General features: G+C 47.3%; 1 protein-coding gene across 16 annotated transcripts in view; it reads right to left on the reverse strand.

Moving 5' to 3' along the window:
• The window catches only part of cep170aa (centrosomal protein 170Aa), a 257,407-nt gene that overhangs the window by 153,481 nt on the left and 85,005 nt on the right, over nucleotides 1–18,921 (reverse strand). For all 16 annotated transcript variants that reach the window (XM_072512604.1, XM_072512598.1, XM_072512607.1 and 13 more), the window contains one exon: nucleotides 2,242–2,888. In XM_072512604.1, the coding sequence (XP_072368705.1) occupies nucleotides 2,242–2,888 (647 nt within the window). The remainder of the gene's footprint in view (nucleotides 1–2,241; nucleotides 2,889–18,921) is intronic.

Genomic DNA, 18,921 nt, shown 5'->3' on the forward strand with positions numbered 1-18,921 from the left:
CACTCGCGATTGAGCCATCGCATTAAGACGTTCGGGGGTATGGAAAGGAATAGTGCGGGGGGGGGGATATAGCATAGGGTGTCCTTATATACCGATGACTTGTTATTATACGCGTCGGAACCAAGTGTGTCAATAGGGGGAATACTGGAGCTGCTTCGGGTGTTTGGGTCTTTCTCAGGGTACAAATTAAATCTAGACAAGAGTGAGTATTTTGTGGTCTCAGCCAGGGGTGGGGGGGCTGCCATTCCATTAGGCAGGGACTCACTTTAGATACCTGGGGTACAGGTTGCTCGAGATTGGGGGGGGGGGGGCTCTGTAGGTACAACATTTCTAGGTTGGTGGGGAGGGTGAAAGCTGATCTGGCAAGGTGGGATGGTCCCCCTTTGTCACTGGCGGGTCGGGTACAGGCGGTTAAAATGAATGTGTTGCCGCGATTCCTCTTTATCTTTCAATGCCTGCTGATTTTCTTGCCAAAGGCATTTTTTAGAGAGATTGAAGGGATGATTACCTCGTTCATATGGGGAGGGAAGGTGGCCTGAATTAAAAAGCTGCTACTACAGAGAGGAAGGCAGGCAGGGGGTTTGGGTCTTCCGAACCTGATGTATTATTACTGGGTGGCAAATGTGGAGAAGGTACGGAGCTGGGTCAGAGGGGTTGACTCCCAATGTGTCAGAATGGAGGAGAGTTTGGGTAGGGGGTCGGGATTGAAGGCGCTAGCGACAGCACCGCTCCCGACGGCCCTGGGTAGTTACTCAGGGAGTCTGGTAGTAATAGCTTTGTTGAGAATTTGGAGGCAGTCTCGACAGCACTTCGGGTTGGGGGCAGGGTCAGGGGAAATGCCGATTCGGGGGAACCAAAGATTTGAGCCAGGGAAGTGGGATGGACATTTTCGGAGATGGGAGGAGAAAGGAATTAGGACACTAAAAGATTTGTTTCTTGGGGGTTGTTTTGCAGGATTGAAAAGCCCCCAGTCGCCACATTCCGGCACCTGTTCGGGGAGGCTGGTATGGGAAATAAACCCACGCTGCTGGCCTGCCTTGGTCTGCTTTAAAAGCCAGCTATTTAGCCCAGTGTGCTATTTTGGAGGAGAAGGCGCCGCTAGAAGGGATCAAAACAAAAGTGGGAGGAAGAGTTGGGAGAGGATATGGAGGAGGGGTTCTGGTGTGAGGTGCTCTGGAGGGTGAACGCCTCCACCTCATGTGCGAGGTTGGGGCTGATACAGCTGAAGTTGGTGTATAGAGCGCACCATACAAGGGCGAGGATGAGTCGGCTCTTTGAGGGGGTAGAAGATGTGTGTGAACGTTGCGGGGGAGGCCCCGCAAACCACGTTCATATGTTTTGGTCCTGCCCAAAGCTGGAGGATTACTGGAAGGAGGTTTTTAGGGTAATCTCTGAAGTGGTGCACGTGAAACTGGACCCTGGCTTCGGGAGGCCATATTCGGGGTGTCGGACCAGCTGGTGTTGGAAACGGATGCAGAGGCAGATGTTTTAACCTTCGCCTCGTTGATCGCCCGAACGTGGATCTTGTTAGGGTGGAGATCAACCTTGTCCACCCTGTGCCCTGGCGTGGTGGGGGGACCTGTTGGAATTCTTGACGCTTGAAAAGGTCAAATTTGAACTGAGGGAAATGATGGAGGGTTTCTACAATTCATGGGCGTTATTCATTATGCACTTTCGAGAATTGGATCACATCGCACATTAGTGAGGTGGGGGACTGGGACTTTGTGTGTTAATGGTGACTATGGATGATTCCTGATTCCTTTTTGTCATTTGTTTATGTTAACATGCGGGCCAATGTCAGGTTTGGTGAGAGGATGGGATCGTTGTTATTGATATGGGGATTGACATTACATTCGTTACTGATTCTTGCTGGGTGAAAATTTGGGAGAAAATGTGAAAAAGGAGGAGAATAAATAATATTTTAAAGAAACATATTTGGAGTCAGAGGCTCAGAGACTAGGAAGATTCATGTAGTGGCACAAGTCAATGATGCCTTTGGGTTGATATTCTGATGAGTTTCGCAGTAGCTCAAGGGCAAAAAGAACAATTAAGTTGGAAAACATGTTACAATTATGATCTTATACCAAATTTTAAATCCAATTATTGGATGTACCAGAATACTTGTTTAATAAAGAGCAACTAAATTCAAGTCTTCTTGAGGCTCAGTTCTTAGGAATGAACAACAGAAATGTGTTACTCAGAAAATCACTTGCAGGGCACAATATGCTTCTTTACTCTTACCGTGTCAATCATTCTACGAGCTTCCTCTTCTTCTGTATTGGAATTTTCAAGTTCAATAGTGTATGTTCCTTTATCACTTTGATCATCATCATTTTCCTTTGTAGCCAATGGTGAAATCATTTGTTGTTCTAGCTGTTGACTATAGTTCAGTCTATGCCCACTGCTACCAGAACTTCTCAGCTGTGCTGTCTGGGCAGATACTAATGGAATTGATGGTTCGTCAGATTTTTGTTTTTGTAAATGTTTGGTTTGATGAAGTTCAGGTACACCGTGTGATGATTTAGCATGAGGAAGACTTGGCTGATGTGTTAAAGAAGTTGTCTTCGATTCAGCTGTGTTACCTTTTGGCTTTGCAGGTGGACATGGATGAGGACCTTCTTGGGGTAGAGCTGCTGCAATTTGTGTGAAAGAATAGGATCGTCGCTTGCGTGGATTATCTTCATCAAAGAACTCTATCATAAAGGCAGTCCTACTCATTGAAGGAACCTCATGGGCTTTTTCTGAAGCTGAAGTCTTTTGATGATGAAGCCTGTGTTGTTCTGCACGATACATCCTCAATTGATCTTCAAGTGCAGCATGTTTGTGAGCCCGCCTTTGGCCATTTCCATTTTCCGTATCACTTTGTGTTCCATCGTCATGTTTACTTCCTAAACAAGAAACAAAGCACGAGAATATAATTTTGAAAATCTATAGCAATATCTGCCCGTGTTTCATGTTCGGTGAAAGACAGCCATGGCAATACAACATTTAACGATTCCTCACAAATATGCAATGTTTGGTGTATGTTGCAATGATGGTCAAAAACAATACGTAACACAATCCAATCCTTTAAATAAGTGAACAATGACTCGATAGCAGAACTGAGTTGCTATTATTCTCCAAGCTCTTGCTTTTGCACAAGTAACAAAACTGAGCTGCCCTCCAAGCACAGATGAGCGAGGAAGCACAGCTGCACTATTCTTGTTTTGTGTGTATGCTTACCAAAGCTAAGGCCAATTTATTACTTTCTTTGTTTTCAAAAGGAAAAGGCCAGATGTCACTGCAAAACATTTGTATTCTTGTTAAGGCAGATTTATTATAATAAAAATTACATTTATAAAGGGAGAAGTGGCAATTTCAACACAAATTAAAACAAAGTTTACCAAATATGTGTTGCCCATGATGACAATGCCATATTAAGAAATCCCAACAGCCGATATATGAATATGGAGAGAAGGCCAGCAGAATGCTTGTGCTGCAGCTCAGCAAGAGGGAGGCAGCCAGTGAGATTGGGAAAGTAAGGGACAGAGATGGGAACCTGCTCGGAGATTCAGCAGGGGTTAATATGGCATTCAAGGAGTTTTATAGCAGGCTGTATGAGTCGGAACCTCCAGCTGGGCCAGAGGGGATGAGGCAATTCTTAGGGGGGCTGAGGTTCCCAAAGGTTGACGAAGGCTTGGTAAAAAGGCTGGGGGCCCCCAATCAGGATGGAAGAAATAGCAGAAGGGCTGAAGGCCATGCAGTCGGGTGAAGCCCTGGGAACAGACGGGTACCCAGTGGAGTTTTATAAAAAGATCTCTGGGATGCTGGGGTCCTGCTGATGAGGACATTTAATGAGGCAAGGGAGAGAGGGGAGCTTCCCTCGACGATGTCACTACCTCACTGATCTTGAAGCGGGATAAGAAGCCGGAGCTATGCGGGTCCTACAGACCGATCTCCCTGCTAAATGTAGTTGACCAAACTGTTGACCAAAATCTTGTCCTCTAGGATCGAAGACTGCATTCCGGGCATGATTTGGAAGGATCAGACGGGATTCGTTAAGGGCAGGCAGTTGGCGGCCAACGTTAGAAGGCTGCTGAATGTGATCATGATGCCCCCAGAGGGTAGGGACGTTGAGGTAGTGGTTGCAATGGACGCAAAGGTATTTAATCGGGTGGAATGGACCTATCTGTGGGAGGTGCTGGGGCAGTTTGGGTTTGGACGGGGCTTCATCGACTGGGTTAGGCTGCTGTATCAGGCGCCCGTGGCGAGTGTACGGCCGAACAGGTTGATCTCGGGCTATTTTAGGCTGCACCGGGGGATGAGGCAGGGATGGCCCCTCTCCCCACTGCTGTTCGCGCCGGCCATAGAGCCGCTGGCAATCGCGCTGAGAGCTCAGGAGGCTGGAAGGGGCTGGTTCGGGGAGGGGTAGAACACAGTCACGCTAGATGCAGTTGACCTGCTCCTATATGTTTCTGACCCACTAGAAGGGATGGAAGAAATTATGAGGATTCTGGGGGAATTTGGCCGGTTTTCGGGTTAGAAATTGAACTTGGGGAAAAGTGAGATGTTTGCGATCCAGGCAAGGGGGCAGGAGCGGCGACTGGGGGAGCTACCGTTTAGAGTGGTAAGGGGAAGCTTTTGGTACCTAGGCATCCAGGTGGCACGGGAATGGGAATGGCTATGTAAGTTAAATTTGACCCGAAGAGTAGACCAAATGAAGGAAGAATTCCGAAGGTGGGACATGCTCCCGCTATCACTGGTTGGGAGGGTACAGACAATGAAAATGACGGTACTCCCGAGGTTCCTGTTTGTGTTTCAGTGTCTCCCTGAAAGGCCGAACTTTAGTAATTATTATTGGGTGGCAAATACAGCCATGATTAGGAAGGGGGTGGTGGGGGGGGGGGGGGGTCGATGTGGGAGCGAGTAGAGGTGGCATCATGTAAAGGCACGAGTTTGGGGGCATTGGTCCGGCGCCTCGGCCGTTCCCGCCGGCACGGTACTCCACCAGCCCCGTGCTGGTGGCGGCCCTGAGAGTCTGGGGGCAGTGTAGGAAACATGTGGGAGCAGAGGGAGCATCGGTCTGGTCTCCAATCTGCAATAATCATCGGTTTGCCCCGGGGAGGCTGGATGGAGGGTTTCGGAGATGGCAAAGAGCAGGGATCAAGAGGATGGGAGATCTGTTTGTAAAGGGGAGCTTTCCCGGCCTGAGGGAGTTGGAGGAGAAATTTGAATTGACGGGTGGGAATGAGTTTAGGTACCTGCAGGCGCGAGATTTCCTACGCAGGCAGGTCTCAACCTTCCCGACCTTACCGCCAAGGGGATACAAGACAGGGTAGTTTCCAGAGTATGGGTGGGATCAGCGAGGGTTTCAGACATTTATAAAGAACTCATGGGGTCAGAGGAGACGCAGACCGGGGAGCTGAAACACAAATGGGAAGAGGAGTTAGGAGGAGAGATAGAGGATGGTCTCTGGGCGGATGCGTTGAGTAGAGTCAACGCGTCCACAACATGTGCTAGGCTCAACCTGATACAGTTTAAGGTCGTTCACCGGGCACACATGACAGTGGCCCGGATGAGCAGCTTCTTTGGGGTAGAAGACAGGTGCGCAAGGTGTGCGGGTGGACCAGCGAACCATGTTCATATGTTCTGGGCATGCCCGAAGCTTAATAGGATTCTGGCAGGGGTTTGCGGATGTTATGTCCAAGGTGCTAAAAACAAGGGTGGCACAGAGTCCAGAGGTGGCGATTTTCGGAGAGTCGGAAGATCCGGGAATCCAGGAGGAGAAAGAGGCAGACGTTCTGGTCTTTGCCTCCCTGGTAGCCTGGAGATGGATACTATTAGCTTGGAGGGACTCAAAGCCCCAAAGTCAGAGACGTGGCTCACTGACACGGCTAACCTTTTCTGTCTGAAGAAAATCAAGTTCGCCCTGAGAGGGTCAATGTCAGGGTCCGTCCGGAGGTGGTAGCCGTTCATCGACTTCTTAACCGTCAGCAGAGTGGGAGGGGAGTTTAAGTTTAGATTAGATTAGTGTGCAAGAAAGGTGGGACCTGTGAGGGAGGAAGACGGCCGTTGCACTATATTTATATTTGTATGTACACTGTTTCTTCTGTTATCGTTAAAAAATCATAAATACCTCAATAAAATTTATTTAAAAAAAGAAATTCCAACAGTAATGATTAAAAAAATGTTCTCTGCCCATCACTAATATTTCTTTGACTCGATCTAAAAATGTTAACTCAGCAGTTAATGAAAATACAGCAAAATAAAAAACACTTCTCAAAAGCACCAAAATCTGGAGACTGCCTCACCATTTTGAAAAAGTGACAGCCAGGAGACACTTAGGGCAGAGAAAACAAGAGGATGGATACAAATACAAAGAGCTTAGAGAGGACCAAAAACAAGTAGTTGCAAATTAATAGCACGGATTGCTTCAAAAAAAGGGGGCGGGGGGCTTTCATCTAGTCCCATGATCAATCCTTCTATGGAATATGCAGTGATCCTCACTCAAAAGCATCAAAATATTAAGTTTAATTGTTCAGTGGAGGTTAGCAGACAATGACATTCACAAAGTTCTGAAGAAACGTCCTTGTCCTGAAATGTTAACTCTACTTCTCTTCACAGAAATGCTGCCGGGTCTGCTGTTTTTATTGCACACCGTATGGTCAAGTTTCTGCAATTCAAAGAGTGGGATGTATTCCAGATATCAGGGGCGGGATTCTCTCAGCACAGGCCGAGCCTGAGAATCGGCAGGACGGGCGCGAATCGCGCGACGCCATCCCAACGCCAGTCCGCCGATTCTCCGGAGAGCGGAGAATCGACGGCATTGGCGCCGGCGGGGGCCACGTCGGCAATTCTCCGCCCGGGATGGGCCAAGCGGGCACGCAAAAAAAACCAGAGTCCCGCCGGCGCCGTTCACACCTGCTCTTACCCGGCGGGACTTCGGCGTGGATTCATCTGGGGGCGGGCTGGTGGGGGGGGCTGTGGCCTGGCCCACGATCGGGGCTCATCGATTGGCGGGCCGGCCTCTCGGGCTGGGGGCCTCTTTTGTTCCGCACGGGCCCCGTAGCCCTACGCCATGTTGCGTCGGGGACGGCGTGAAGGGAGCGACTGCACATGCGCGCATTGGCGCCGGTCCCACTGCACATGCGCAAACCCACGGTGCCCATCTGACGCCAGGGAACGGCAGCTGGAGCGGCGTTGGTCGCTCCAGTGCCTCTGTAGGGGTCAGAATCGCTGCTCCTGAGGCCATGTTGACGCCGTCGCGTTTCCATCAACACTTAGCCTCAGGATCAGAGAATCTCGCCCCAGATACATGATGATGTCCAATTGTGTATTAATTTTATAAAATAGATTTGCTAAGTAATAAATAAATTATTCAATTTAATTCTTGCATGCAATAAGTCTGCCATGTCCAAGCCCTTCAAGCGCTGGACATGTGTTTTTTTTTTCTTGTCCTGCTGCTTTAAATATTCTTCTGGGTTTACTTCCTCCATCTTATATACTTTCATAAAGCCTCCTCAGAAACCCTTCTTTCTCTCTCTCTCTGTTTGAGACTAAAGAACCCTGGATTATCACATGATTTCTCAAAGCCAGAATTGGGGAAACAGCATTTTTCAAAAGTGCACACATCTCTTCAATAATTGAAACACAGCTGCTTGAATGCCCTGTTTAGTAGCCATGTTCATGTGCTCAGTTCTCCTGTAGCAATAGGAAAAAAAAATGACCATTCAGAACTTTAAAAAGCGACAGCCTATGGAAGTAGGAATTATGTACTCAGCTTCCATCTTTCAAAAATATAAAACATCGGTCAGGAAATAATGCATCTGTTAGCAAATGGACTTGAGTTCTGAAATTATGCCTTGGGGTACATGTGGATGAGCACCAGACCTGGTTCACCTGAAGTTCCTCTCTTCATCATGCTAGCAAAGAAAACTACCCATCTACTTTAAACTGGTTAAAATCAAACAGGAGAAAAGGCTAAATAACTATGCCAAGCATTCATATAACATCATAATCTTTATAATAACCTTCGTTTCAAGTACGCTTACATTAACACTGCAATAAAAGCCCCTAGTTGCCACATTCCAGCGCCTGTTCAGGGACACAGAGGGAGAATTCAGAATGTTGAATTCATCCAACAAGCACGTCTTTCAGGACTTGGAGGAAACTGGAGCACCCGGAGGAAGCCCACAAAGACACGGGGAGAATGTGCAAACTCCGCACCGACGGTGACCCAAGCCGGGAATCGAACCTGGAACCCTGGCACTGTGAAGCAACAGTGCTAACCACTGTACTACTGTGACGCCCTGTAACGGTGTACTTGTGTATAATTTTGGGCCCTTTTTGTGCTTAAAGGCTCCCATCGCATTTATATTTAACCAATACTTCTGAAAAAAAAAGATTTGGGGCCAATTGCAATATTTTCCATCTCAACTATGGGTGACTACCTTCCTGCCATTAGGAAGGAAGCATGGATTTAGTGCAGGTTGAAGGAAGAAAAATGATTATAACTTGATTCTTTAGTGGAGAGAGAAAAGAGAATTTATGATCTTGAATGCAGTTATTGAATATTAATGTTCATTAATGAGCGTGACTCTAGATTCCACTTTGTCTTGAAAACCACCACACCCAAGTTTCTCAAACCAGCTGCCACAGATATTCAGTTATGTTTTTCCACCCTGAACCAATTTTGCTCCCTTTTCCATCTATTGTTGGGAATAATATGCAACTTTAAGTTTAATTTCTATTTCTATTTGTTTATTACAAAAGGTGGAACATGGTTTCAGTTTCATTTAGTTCTTTTGTGAGCTTAGTGCTCGGTCTGGAAGGCCTCCGAGCAAATCAGTTCAGTGATTTTGGGAAAAAAACCAAAGTAGAATACAACTGCTGTGCCTAGGAACAGGGAGGGTTCGACACACAGACACTAGGAAAGACAGGAAAAAAGTTTAGAGAGTGAAAGCAGGATTTCTAAACACTCCAGTCAAAAATCTTGAAAGACCGCATGGGGGATTGAGTTTAGGAAACGCAGGTGTTTGCTCGCAGTTGAAGTAATAGTGAGTTTATATTCCGGGTTTGGGTCTCTCAAGGAAAGATACCAGTTGGGGAGAAGCATCTAATGAATGCTTAGAAATCCACCGGAAGAAAACCGTTTGCAACTGGGCCAGCCTGAGAAAGAAAACTTGGTTACCGTGGTAGATCTTCACTGGGTTTTATGTCAGGGTTTTGCTGGGATAAAATAAATAATGCGAGTTTGAAACATTTATTGGGTTTGTATTGAGATTTTTCCAACTTTTGTGCCGTGTAACAAGACTTAATTTTTCCTTATTTAATTAATGTTTTATTCATTGTTAAAAATTCAGTAAACTCCTGTGAATTTGTACAGTAACTTTTCTCCAGTTTCTTAAATAATCAAAGTTAGAATCTATCAAGCCAAGTTTCACTTTGGGATCTGATTACCAGCTACAATCGCAAAAATATTAACGATTAAAAAAAGTTCCAAAATAAACTTGATTGGTGAAAATTGAAGGAAAAGGTTTGGCCATTTAATTTTAGGATTTGAATTGAGAACAATAAAACAAAATGAGTAGAAATGAGCAATGAGTGAAATACTTTAGTCCCACTATTAGCAGTTCGTTACCTCTTGCCAATGTTGTCAGGGCCCCTGTTCCCTTTCTTTGAGGTGCATTACATTTGCCTTGTAAAACCTTTAAAAATGAAACTCATTTTGAAATCTAAATCTTTCCGTATTCTACATTTTTCATGTTAGTGACTACAGTCTATTTTGTTACCTTCCTATTTTGACAAGCATTGAACATTTCACCCTATTCCCCAGTACTAAATATACCTTTATGGCAACTTCGGAAATTGTTCCGATTAAGAGCTGTCATGACCGGAAACATTAAATCTCGTTTAACTCAACAGCTGCTGATAATTTCCAGCTTGTTGTTTTTATTTCGGAAATTGCAATTCCCACAGAATCCCTACAGTGCAGGAGGAGGCCATTCAGCCCATTGAGTCTGCACTAATCCTTGAAAGAACATTCTACCTCGGCCCACTCCCCCACCCTATCTCCATACCACACCTAACCTTCGTATCTTTGGACACTAAGGGACAATTTTAGTGTGGTAATCCACCTAACCTGCACAAATTTGCTTTGTACTAAATCTAATCACAAGTTTGGAAAGAGATGAAACACCTCAGCATTTCCGGTTTCAAAGTAGGAAGGTATTTGTGACATGCTGTTTTGTCTCAGCATTTTTGGCCTGTACTATTAATGAAAAATGACTCATTCTCGATTAGTTCCTCATTCAGTATTAAAAGAATGGGTTTTTTTTTAAAAAGGAGGACAATACAAGACTTCTGCATTTGTGACTATCAGATGCCCTCCAGCCAAACATGAATGCTTGCAAAAATGATTGCTGTTTTTAAAATAGCTTTGGAGATCCTGGGTATAAGGCTGATTGTGTGTGTAATTTATTGGATTAAGCTGGGAAAATGTTAGTGGAGACTACTGATCTGAAAAATTTGGGACATGAAAAGGAATAAAGATGCTAAATGAAACTACCGTCAAGTGGCTTTAAGTGACTACAGTCAGGTTTACAAATTTGTATTATGAGATTCATAGGGATCTTTTTCCAGCTGTTAAATTTAAAAGGGAAGTAGGACATTTACAAATTAAAGGTTTTGTGGTAAACAAGAGAAGGTAATTAAAAAATTTTGACCAGAAAGTGGGGGCCAAAGGAAAGCATGAAAGATTTTAAATGCGGAGGACAATGGAACTGTAGATGAAAGGGGAAAAGGATATTTAAGGAGAGGTGCTGATTTGGTGTTGGTTGTGTGAGCAAGATCTCCTAGATCAGCTCTGGGCTACGAGAAATAAAAGTTTGAGTCAGCCATCCAGTTAATCCACAAAAATGTATTGGGTTGCAAAAAGCAACCTTGTCTAAAGTTCTTGGATTTCCACAGCAGAGTGGAAGTGGTATAAGACCATAAGACATAGGAGCAAAATTAGGCCTCGGCCCATCGAGTATGCTCCGCCATTCAAGCATGGCTGATGTTTTTCTCATCCCCATTCTCCTGCCTTCGGAGAGGCACAAGAAGTTGTGTGGTATGCTTTCACAAAGCTACAGCAGTTTTGTCTTGAATGATATTACTGGATTTTTATAGTTACAACAATATGAGTGTTGCCAGGAAGGTGTTTACTTGTGGATCCGACCAAGTAGGGAGTCTTTCTGGGAATATTTCATAGGACTAATTTCAATTGTGTAACTGTAATCTTTTAATAATTATAATCTTTATTGTCACAAGCAGGCTTACATTAACACTGCAATGAAGTTAGTGTGAAAGTCCCCTAGTCGCCACATTCCGGCGCCTGTTCGGGTACACGGAGGGAGAATTTTTTTTTTTATTAAATATTTTATTGAAAATTTTTGGTCAACCAACACAGTACATTGTGCATCCTTTACACAATATTATAACAACACAAATAACAATGACCTATTTTATAAACAAAAAATGAATAAATAATAAATAACAAAAATGAAAACTAGCCCTAATTGGCAACTGCCTTGTCACAAGTAACACGCTCCAAAAATATAATTTAACAGTCCAATATATAATTATCTGTAGCAACGACCTATACATACTATACAGTATATATTAACAACCCTGAGAGTCCTTCTGGTTCCTCCTCCCCCCCCCCCCCCCCCCACCCCCGATCCCGGGCTGCTGCTGCTGCCTTCTTTTTCCCATTCCGTCTATCTTTCTGCGAGGTATTCGACGAACGGTTGCCACCGCCTGGTGAACCCTTGAGCCGACCCCCTTAGGACGAACTTAATCCGCTCTAGCTTTATAAACCCCGCCATGTCATTTATCCAGGTCTCCACCCCCGGGGGCTTGGCTTCTTTCCACATTAGCAATATCCTGCGCCGGGCTACTAGGGACGCAAAGGCCAAAACATCGGCCTCTCTCGCCTCCTGCACTCCCGGCTCTTGTGCAACCCCAAATATAGCCAACCCCCAGCTTGGTTCGACCCGGACTCCTACTACTTTTGAAAGCACCTTTGTCACCCCCATCCAAAACCCCTGTAGTGCCGGGCATGACCAAAACATATGGGTATGATTCGCTGGGCTTCTCGAGCACCTCGCACACCTATCCTCCACCCCAAAAAATTTACTGAGCCGTGCTCCAGTCATATGTGCCCTGTGTAATACCTTAAACTGAATCAGGCTTAGCCTGGCACACGAGGACGACGAGTTTACCCTGCTTAGGGCATCTGCCCACAGCCCCTCCTCGATCTCCTCCCCCAGCTCTTCTTCCCATTTCCCTTTTAGTTCGTCTACCATAGTCTCCCCTTCGTCCCTCATTTCCCTATATATATCTGACACCTTACCATCCCCCACCCATGTCTTTGAGATCACTCTGTCCTGCACCTCTTGTGTCGGGAGCTGCGGGAATTCCCTCACCTGTTGCCTCGCAAAAGCCCTCAGTTGCATATACCTGAATGCATTCCCTTGGGGCAACCCATATTTCTCGGTCAGCGCTCCCAGACTCGCGAACTTCCCATCCACAAACAGATCTTTCAGTTGCGTTATTCCTGCTCTTTGCCACATTCCATATCCCCCATCCATTCCCCCCGGGGCAAACCTATGGTTGTTTCTTATCGGGGACCCCCCCAAGGCTCCAGTCTTTCCCCTCTGCCGTCTCCACTGTCCCCAAATCTTCAGTGTAGCCACCACCACCGGGCTTGTGGTGTAGTTCCTCGGTGAGAACGGCAATGGGGCTGTCACCATAGCCTGTAGGCTAGTCCCCCTACAGGACGCCCTCTCTAATCTCTTCCACGCCGCTCCCTCCTCCTCTCCCATCCACTTACTCACCATTGAAATATTAGCGGCCCAATAATACTCACTTAGGCTCGGTAGTGCCAGCCCCCCCCTATCCCTGCTACGCTGCAAGAATCCCTTCCTCACTCTCGGGGTCTTCCCGGCCCACGCACAACCCATGATGCTCTTTTCAATCCTTTTAAAAAAAGCCTTCGTGATCACCACCGGGAGGCACTGAAACACAAAGAGGAATCTCGGGAGGACCACCATCTTAACCGCCTGCACCCTCCCTGCTATTGACAGGGATACCATATCCCATCTCTTGAAATCCTCCTCCATCTGTTCCACCAACCGTGTTAAATTTAACCTATGCAATGTGCCCCAATTCTTAGCTATCTGGATCCCCAGGTAACGAAAGTCCCTTGTTACATTCCTCAACGGTAGGTCCTCTATTTCTCTACTCTGCTCCCCTGGATGCACCACAAACAACTCACTTTTCCCCATGTTCAATTTATACCCTGAAAAATCCCCAAACTCCCCAAGTATCCGCATTATTTCTGGCATCCCCTCCGCCGGGTCCGCCACGTATAGTAGCAAATCGTCCGCATACAAAGATACCCGGTGCTCTTCTCCTCCCCTAAGTACTCCCCTCCACTTCTTGGAACCCCTCAACGCTATCGCCAGGGGCTCAATCGCCAGTGCAAACAATAATGGGGACAGAGGGCATCCCTGCCTTGTCCCTCTATGGAGCCGAAAATATGCAGATCCCCGTCCATTCGTGACCACGCTCGCTACTGGGGCCCTATACAACAGCTGCACCCATCTAACATACCCCTCTCCAAAACCAAATCTCCTCAACACCTCCCACAAATAATCCCACTCCACTCTATCAAATGCTTTCTCGGCATCCATCGCCACTACTATCTCCGTTTCTCCCTCTGGTGGGGCCATCATCATTACCCCTAACAACCTCCGTATATTCATGTTCAGCTGTCTCCCCTTCACAAACCCAGTTTGGTCCTCGTGGACCACCCCCGGGACACATTCCTCTATTCTCATTGCCATTACCTTGGCCAGGACCTTGGCATCTACATTTAGGAGGGAAATAGGTCTATAGGACCCGCATTGTAGCGGGTCCTTTTCCTTCTTTAAGAGAAGCGATATCGTTGCTTCAGACATAGTCGGGGGCAGTTGTCCCCTTTCCTTTGCCTCATTAAAGGTCCTCGTCAGTACCGGGGCGAGCAAGTCCACATATTTTCTATAGAATTTGACTGGGAATCCATCCGGTCCCGGGGCCTTTCCCGCCTGCATGCTCCTAATTCCTTTCATCACTTCTTCTACCTCGATCTGTGCTCCCAGTCCCACCCTTTCCTGCTCTTCCACCTTGGGAAATTCCAGCCGATCCAAGAAGCCCATCATTCTCTCCCTCCCATCCGGGGGTTGAGCTTCATATAATTTTTTATAAAATGTCTTGAACACTCCATTCACTCTCTCCGCTCCCCGCTCCATCTCTCCTTCCTCATCCCTCACTCCCCCTATTTCCCTCGCTGCTCCCCTTTTCCTCAATTGGTGTGCCAGCAACCTGCTCGCCTTCTCCCCATATTTGTACTGTACACCCTGTGCCTTCCTCCATTGTGCCTCTGCAGTGCCTGTAGTCAGCAAGTCAAATTCTACATGTAGCCTTTGCCTTTCCCTGTACAGTCCCTCCTCCGGTGCTTCCGCATATTGTCTGTCCACCCTCAAAAGTTCTTGCAGCAACCACTCCCGTTCCTTACTCTCCTGCTTCCCTTTATGTGCCCTTATTGATATCAGCTCCCCTCTAACCACCGCCTTCAACGCCTCCCAGACCACTCCCACCTGGACCTCCCCATTATCATTGAGTTCCAAGTACTTTTCAATGCACCCCCTCACCCTTAGACACACCCCCTCATCTGCCATTAGTCCCATGTCCATTCTCCAGAGTGGGCGCCCTCCTGTTTCCTCCCCTATCTCCAAGTCCACCCAGTGTGGAGCGTGATCCGAAATGGCTATAGCCGTATACTCCGTTCCCCTCACCTTCGGGATCAATGCCCTACCCAGCACAAAAAAGCCTATTCGCGAGTAGACTTTATGGACATAGGAGAAAAACGAGAACTCCTTACTCCTAGGTCTGCTAAATCTCCACGGGTCTACACCTCCCATCTGCTCCATAAAATCTTTAAGTACCTTGGCTGCTGCCGGCCTCCTTCCAGTCCTGGACTTCGACCTATCCAGCCCTGGTTCCAACACCGTATTAAAATCTCCCCCCATTATCAGCTTTCCCATCTCTAGGTCCGGAATGCGTCCTAGCATGCGCCTCATAAAATTGGCATCATCCCAGTTCGGGGCATATACGTTTACCAAAACCACCGTCTCCCCCTGTAGTTTGCCACTCACCATCACGTATCTGCCCCCGTTATCCGCCACTATAGTCTTTGCCTCGAACATTACCCGCTTCCCCACTAATATAGCCACCCCCCTGTTTTTCGCATCTAGCCCCGAATGGAACACCTGCCCCACCCATCCTTTGCGTAGCCTAACCTGGTCTATCAGTTTCAGGTGCGTTTCCTGTAACATAACCACATCTGCCTTAAGTTTCTTAAGGTGTGCGAGTACCCGTGCCCTCTTTATCGGCCCGTTCAGCCCTCTCACGTGATCAGCCGAGTTGGGGGGCTTCCTACCCTCCTACCCCCCCCCCCCCCCCTGTCGATTAGCCATCACCTTTTTCCAGCTCCTCACCCGGTTCCCACGCAGCTGTATCTCCCCCAGGCGGTGCCCCCCCGCCCATCCTCTCCCATACCAGCTCCCCCCTCTCCCCAGCAGCAGCAACCCAGTAATTCCCCCCCCCCCCCCCACTAGCGTAATTACTCCCCCCATGTTGCTCCCAGAAGTCAGCAAACTCTGGCTGACCTCGGCTTCCCCCCGTGACCTCGGCTCGCACCGTGCGACGCCCCCTCCTTCCTGCTTCTCTATTCCCGCCATGGTTATCATAGCGCGGGAACCAAGCCCGCGCTTCTCCCTTGGCCCCGCCCCCAATGGCCAACGCCCCATCTCCTCCACCTCCCCTCCTCCCCCCATCACCACCTGTGGGAGAGAGAAAAGTTACCACATCGCAGGATTAGTACATAAAACCCCTCTTTGCCCCCCACATTCGCCCCACCACTTTGTTCGAACGTTCTTTTTAATAACCCGCTCATTCCAGTTTTTCTTCCACAATAAAAGTCCACGCTTCATCCACCGTCTCAAAGTAGTGGTGCCTCCCTCGATATGTGACCCACAGTCTTGCCGGTTGCAGCATTCCAAATTTTATCTTCTTTTTATGAAGCACCGCCTTGGCCCGATTAAAGCTCGCCCTCCTTCTCGCCACCTCCGCACTCCAGTCTTGATAAACGCGGATCACCGCGTTCTCCCATTTACTGCTCCGAGTTTTCTTCGCCCATCTAAGGACCATTTCTCTATCCTTAAACCGGAGGAATCTCACCACTATGGCTCTGGGAATTTCTCCTGCTCTCGGTCCTCGCGCCATCACTCGGTATGCTCCCTCCACCTCCAACGGACCCGCCGGGGCCTCCGCTCCCATTAACGAGTGCAGCATCGTGCTCACATATGCCCCGACGTCCGCTCCCTCCACACCTTCAGGAAGACCAAGAATCCTCAGGTTGTTCCTCCTTGCGTTGTTTTCCAGTGCCTCCAACCTTGCCACACATCGTTTCTGATGTGCCTCCTGCGTCTCCGTCTTCACCACCAGGCCCTGTATATCGTCCTCATTCTCGGCTGCCTTTGCCTTCACGACCCGAAGCTCCCGCTCCTGGGTCTTTTGTTCCTCCTTTAGCCCTTCGATCGCCTGTAGTATCGGGGCCAACAGCTCTTTCTTCATTTCCTTTTTGATCTCTTCCACGCAGCATTTCAAGAACTCTTGTTGTTCAGGGCCCCATGTTAAACTGCCACCTTCCGACGCCATCTTGGTTTTTGCTTGCCTTCCTTGCCGCTGTTCTAAAGGATCCACTGCAATCTGGCCACTCTCTCCTCCTTTTTCCATCCGTATCCAGGGGGGATTCCCTTCTGGTTTACCGCACAGTGTTTTTAGCCGTCAAAATTGCCGTTGGGGCTCCTATCAAGAGCCCAAAAGTCCGTTTCACAGGGAGCTGCCGAAACGTGCGACTCAGCTGGTCATCGCCGCACCCGGAAGTTCCGGAGGGAGAATTTATAACGTCCAATTCACCTAACAGCACATCTTTCAGGACTGGTGGGAGGAAACCGGAGCACCTGGAAGAAACTCACGCAGACACAGGGAGAACGTGCAGACTCCACACACAGTAACCCAAGCTGAGAATCGAACCTGGGACCCTGCCGCTGTAAAGCAACAATGCTAACCACTGCGCTACCGTGTCGCCCCTTCTTGGGCGCTCAAAAGTTCTCTTTGCTTCTTTTTAATAAAACTTTTAATTTTAAAAATTCCAAAAGCATTATTGTACTTCTTGCTACTGAGATGAGAATGTTTTCTTCTCGTTTTCAGAACACAAACAAAAGGGTATTTTCTCATAAGCCAAGTTTCCCTCTCGAATTTACTTTGGTCAGCAATTAATATCGGCTGTGATCATAATAGGTGTCACAAGGTACTTAAAAAGGTACAATTTTCACCAAGCAGCTTAACTGCATTCTGACGTTTTTTATATATACATGTACCTAGTTATGTTGAAATATTTTGAGCCCAAGCCACAGTTTCAATTTGTGGATAGGCAGGCCATGGAAAGCTAAAGTTTGAATTTTAACAATGTCAATTAACTAATTAGTGTGCTGTGGTATATCCATGACATTTCATAAATCGCCGAGCTTTCAAAACGTATTGCAAAATGCGTGCCTTTACTCAGGAATAATTCCTCTACCTCGTACATTAAGATTGAATTTAGTCTCTTCTATTCAGTCAGTTCCCTCTCTGATACAAGCCCCTCTATCCTATGGGAAACTGTAAGGCTTATGCTCGGGAGATACTGATTTCACATACGACCAACAAACGATGTTAATAGGATAGAGATAGAGAACCTAGTGGCGTGGTGCAATGCCAACTATCTCTCCCTCATTGTCAGCAAAACTAATGAGCTGGTCATCGACTTCAGGAAGCAAAGTATCGTACACACTCCTGTCTCCATCAATGGTGCAGAGGTGGAGATGGCTGACAGCTTAAATTCCTTGGTGTGCATATCGCCAACAATCTGTCCTGGTCCACCCACGGCGACGCTACGACCAGGAAAGCACAACAGCGCCTATACTTACTCAGGAAACTAAGGAAATTTGGCATGTCCACATTGACTCTTGCCAATTTTTACAGATGCACCAGAGAAAGCATCCTATTTGGCTGCATCACAGCTTGATATGGCAACTGCTCAGCCCAAAACCGTTAAGAAACTACAGAGTCGAGAACACAGCCCAGTCCATCACACAAAATCACCTCCCATCCATCAACTCTGTCCACACCTCCTGCTGCCCTTCTGCCTTGGGAAAGCGGGTAGCATAATCAAAGACCTCGCCCACTCAGGTTATTCTCTCTTCCATCGGGCAGGAAATACAAAAGTCGGAGAACACGCTCTAATAGGTTCAAAAACAGCTTCTTCCCCGCTGTTACGAGACCCCTAAATGACCCTCTTATGGACTGAATTTATCTCTCAACACATCTTTTCTACCGAGCAGTACTACACTCTGTAAACTTCACTCGATGTCTGTGTCTATGTATTTACATTTTGTATTTATCGTATGTCCTATGTTTTTTTTAAATTTAGAGTACCCAATTTTTTTTTTTCCCAATTAAGGGGCAATTTTAGCGTGGCCTATCCACCTATCCTGCACATCTTTTGGATTGTGGGAGCGAAACCCACGCAGACACGGGGAGAACGTGCAAACACCACACGGACAGGGACCCAGGGCCAGGAGTCGAACCCGGGTCCTCAGCGCCGTACGCAGCAATGCTAACCACTGTGCCACCATGCTGCCCATGTCCTATGTTCTTTTTAATGTATGGATCTGTCTGGAGTGTACACAGAACAATACTTTTCAATGTGCCTCGGTACATTTGACAATAAATCAAATCCAATCCAATCCAAAC

This window comes from Scyliorhinus torazame, chromosome 1, assembly GCF_047496885.1.
Source record: "Scyliorhinus torazame isolate Kashiwa2021f chromosome 1, sScyTor2.1, whole genome shotgun sequence".
In the NCBI taxonomy this organism is placed as follows: domain Eukaryota; kingdom Metazoa; phylum Chordata; class Chondrichthyes; order Carcharhiniformes; family Scyliorhinidae; genus Scyliorhinus; species Scyliorhinus torazame.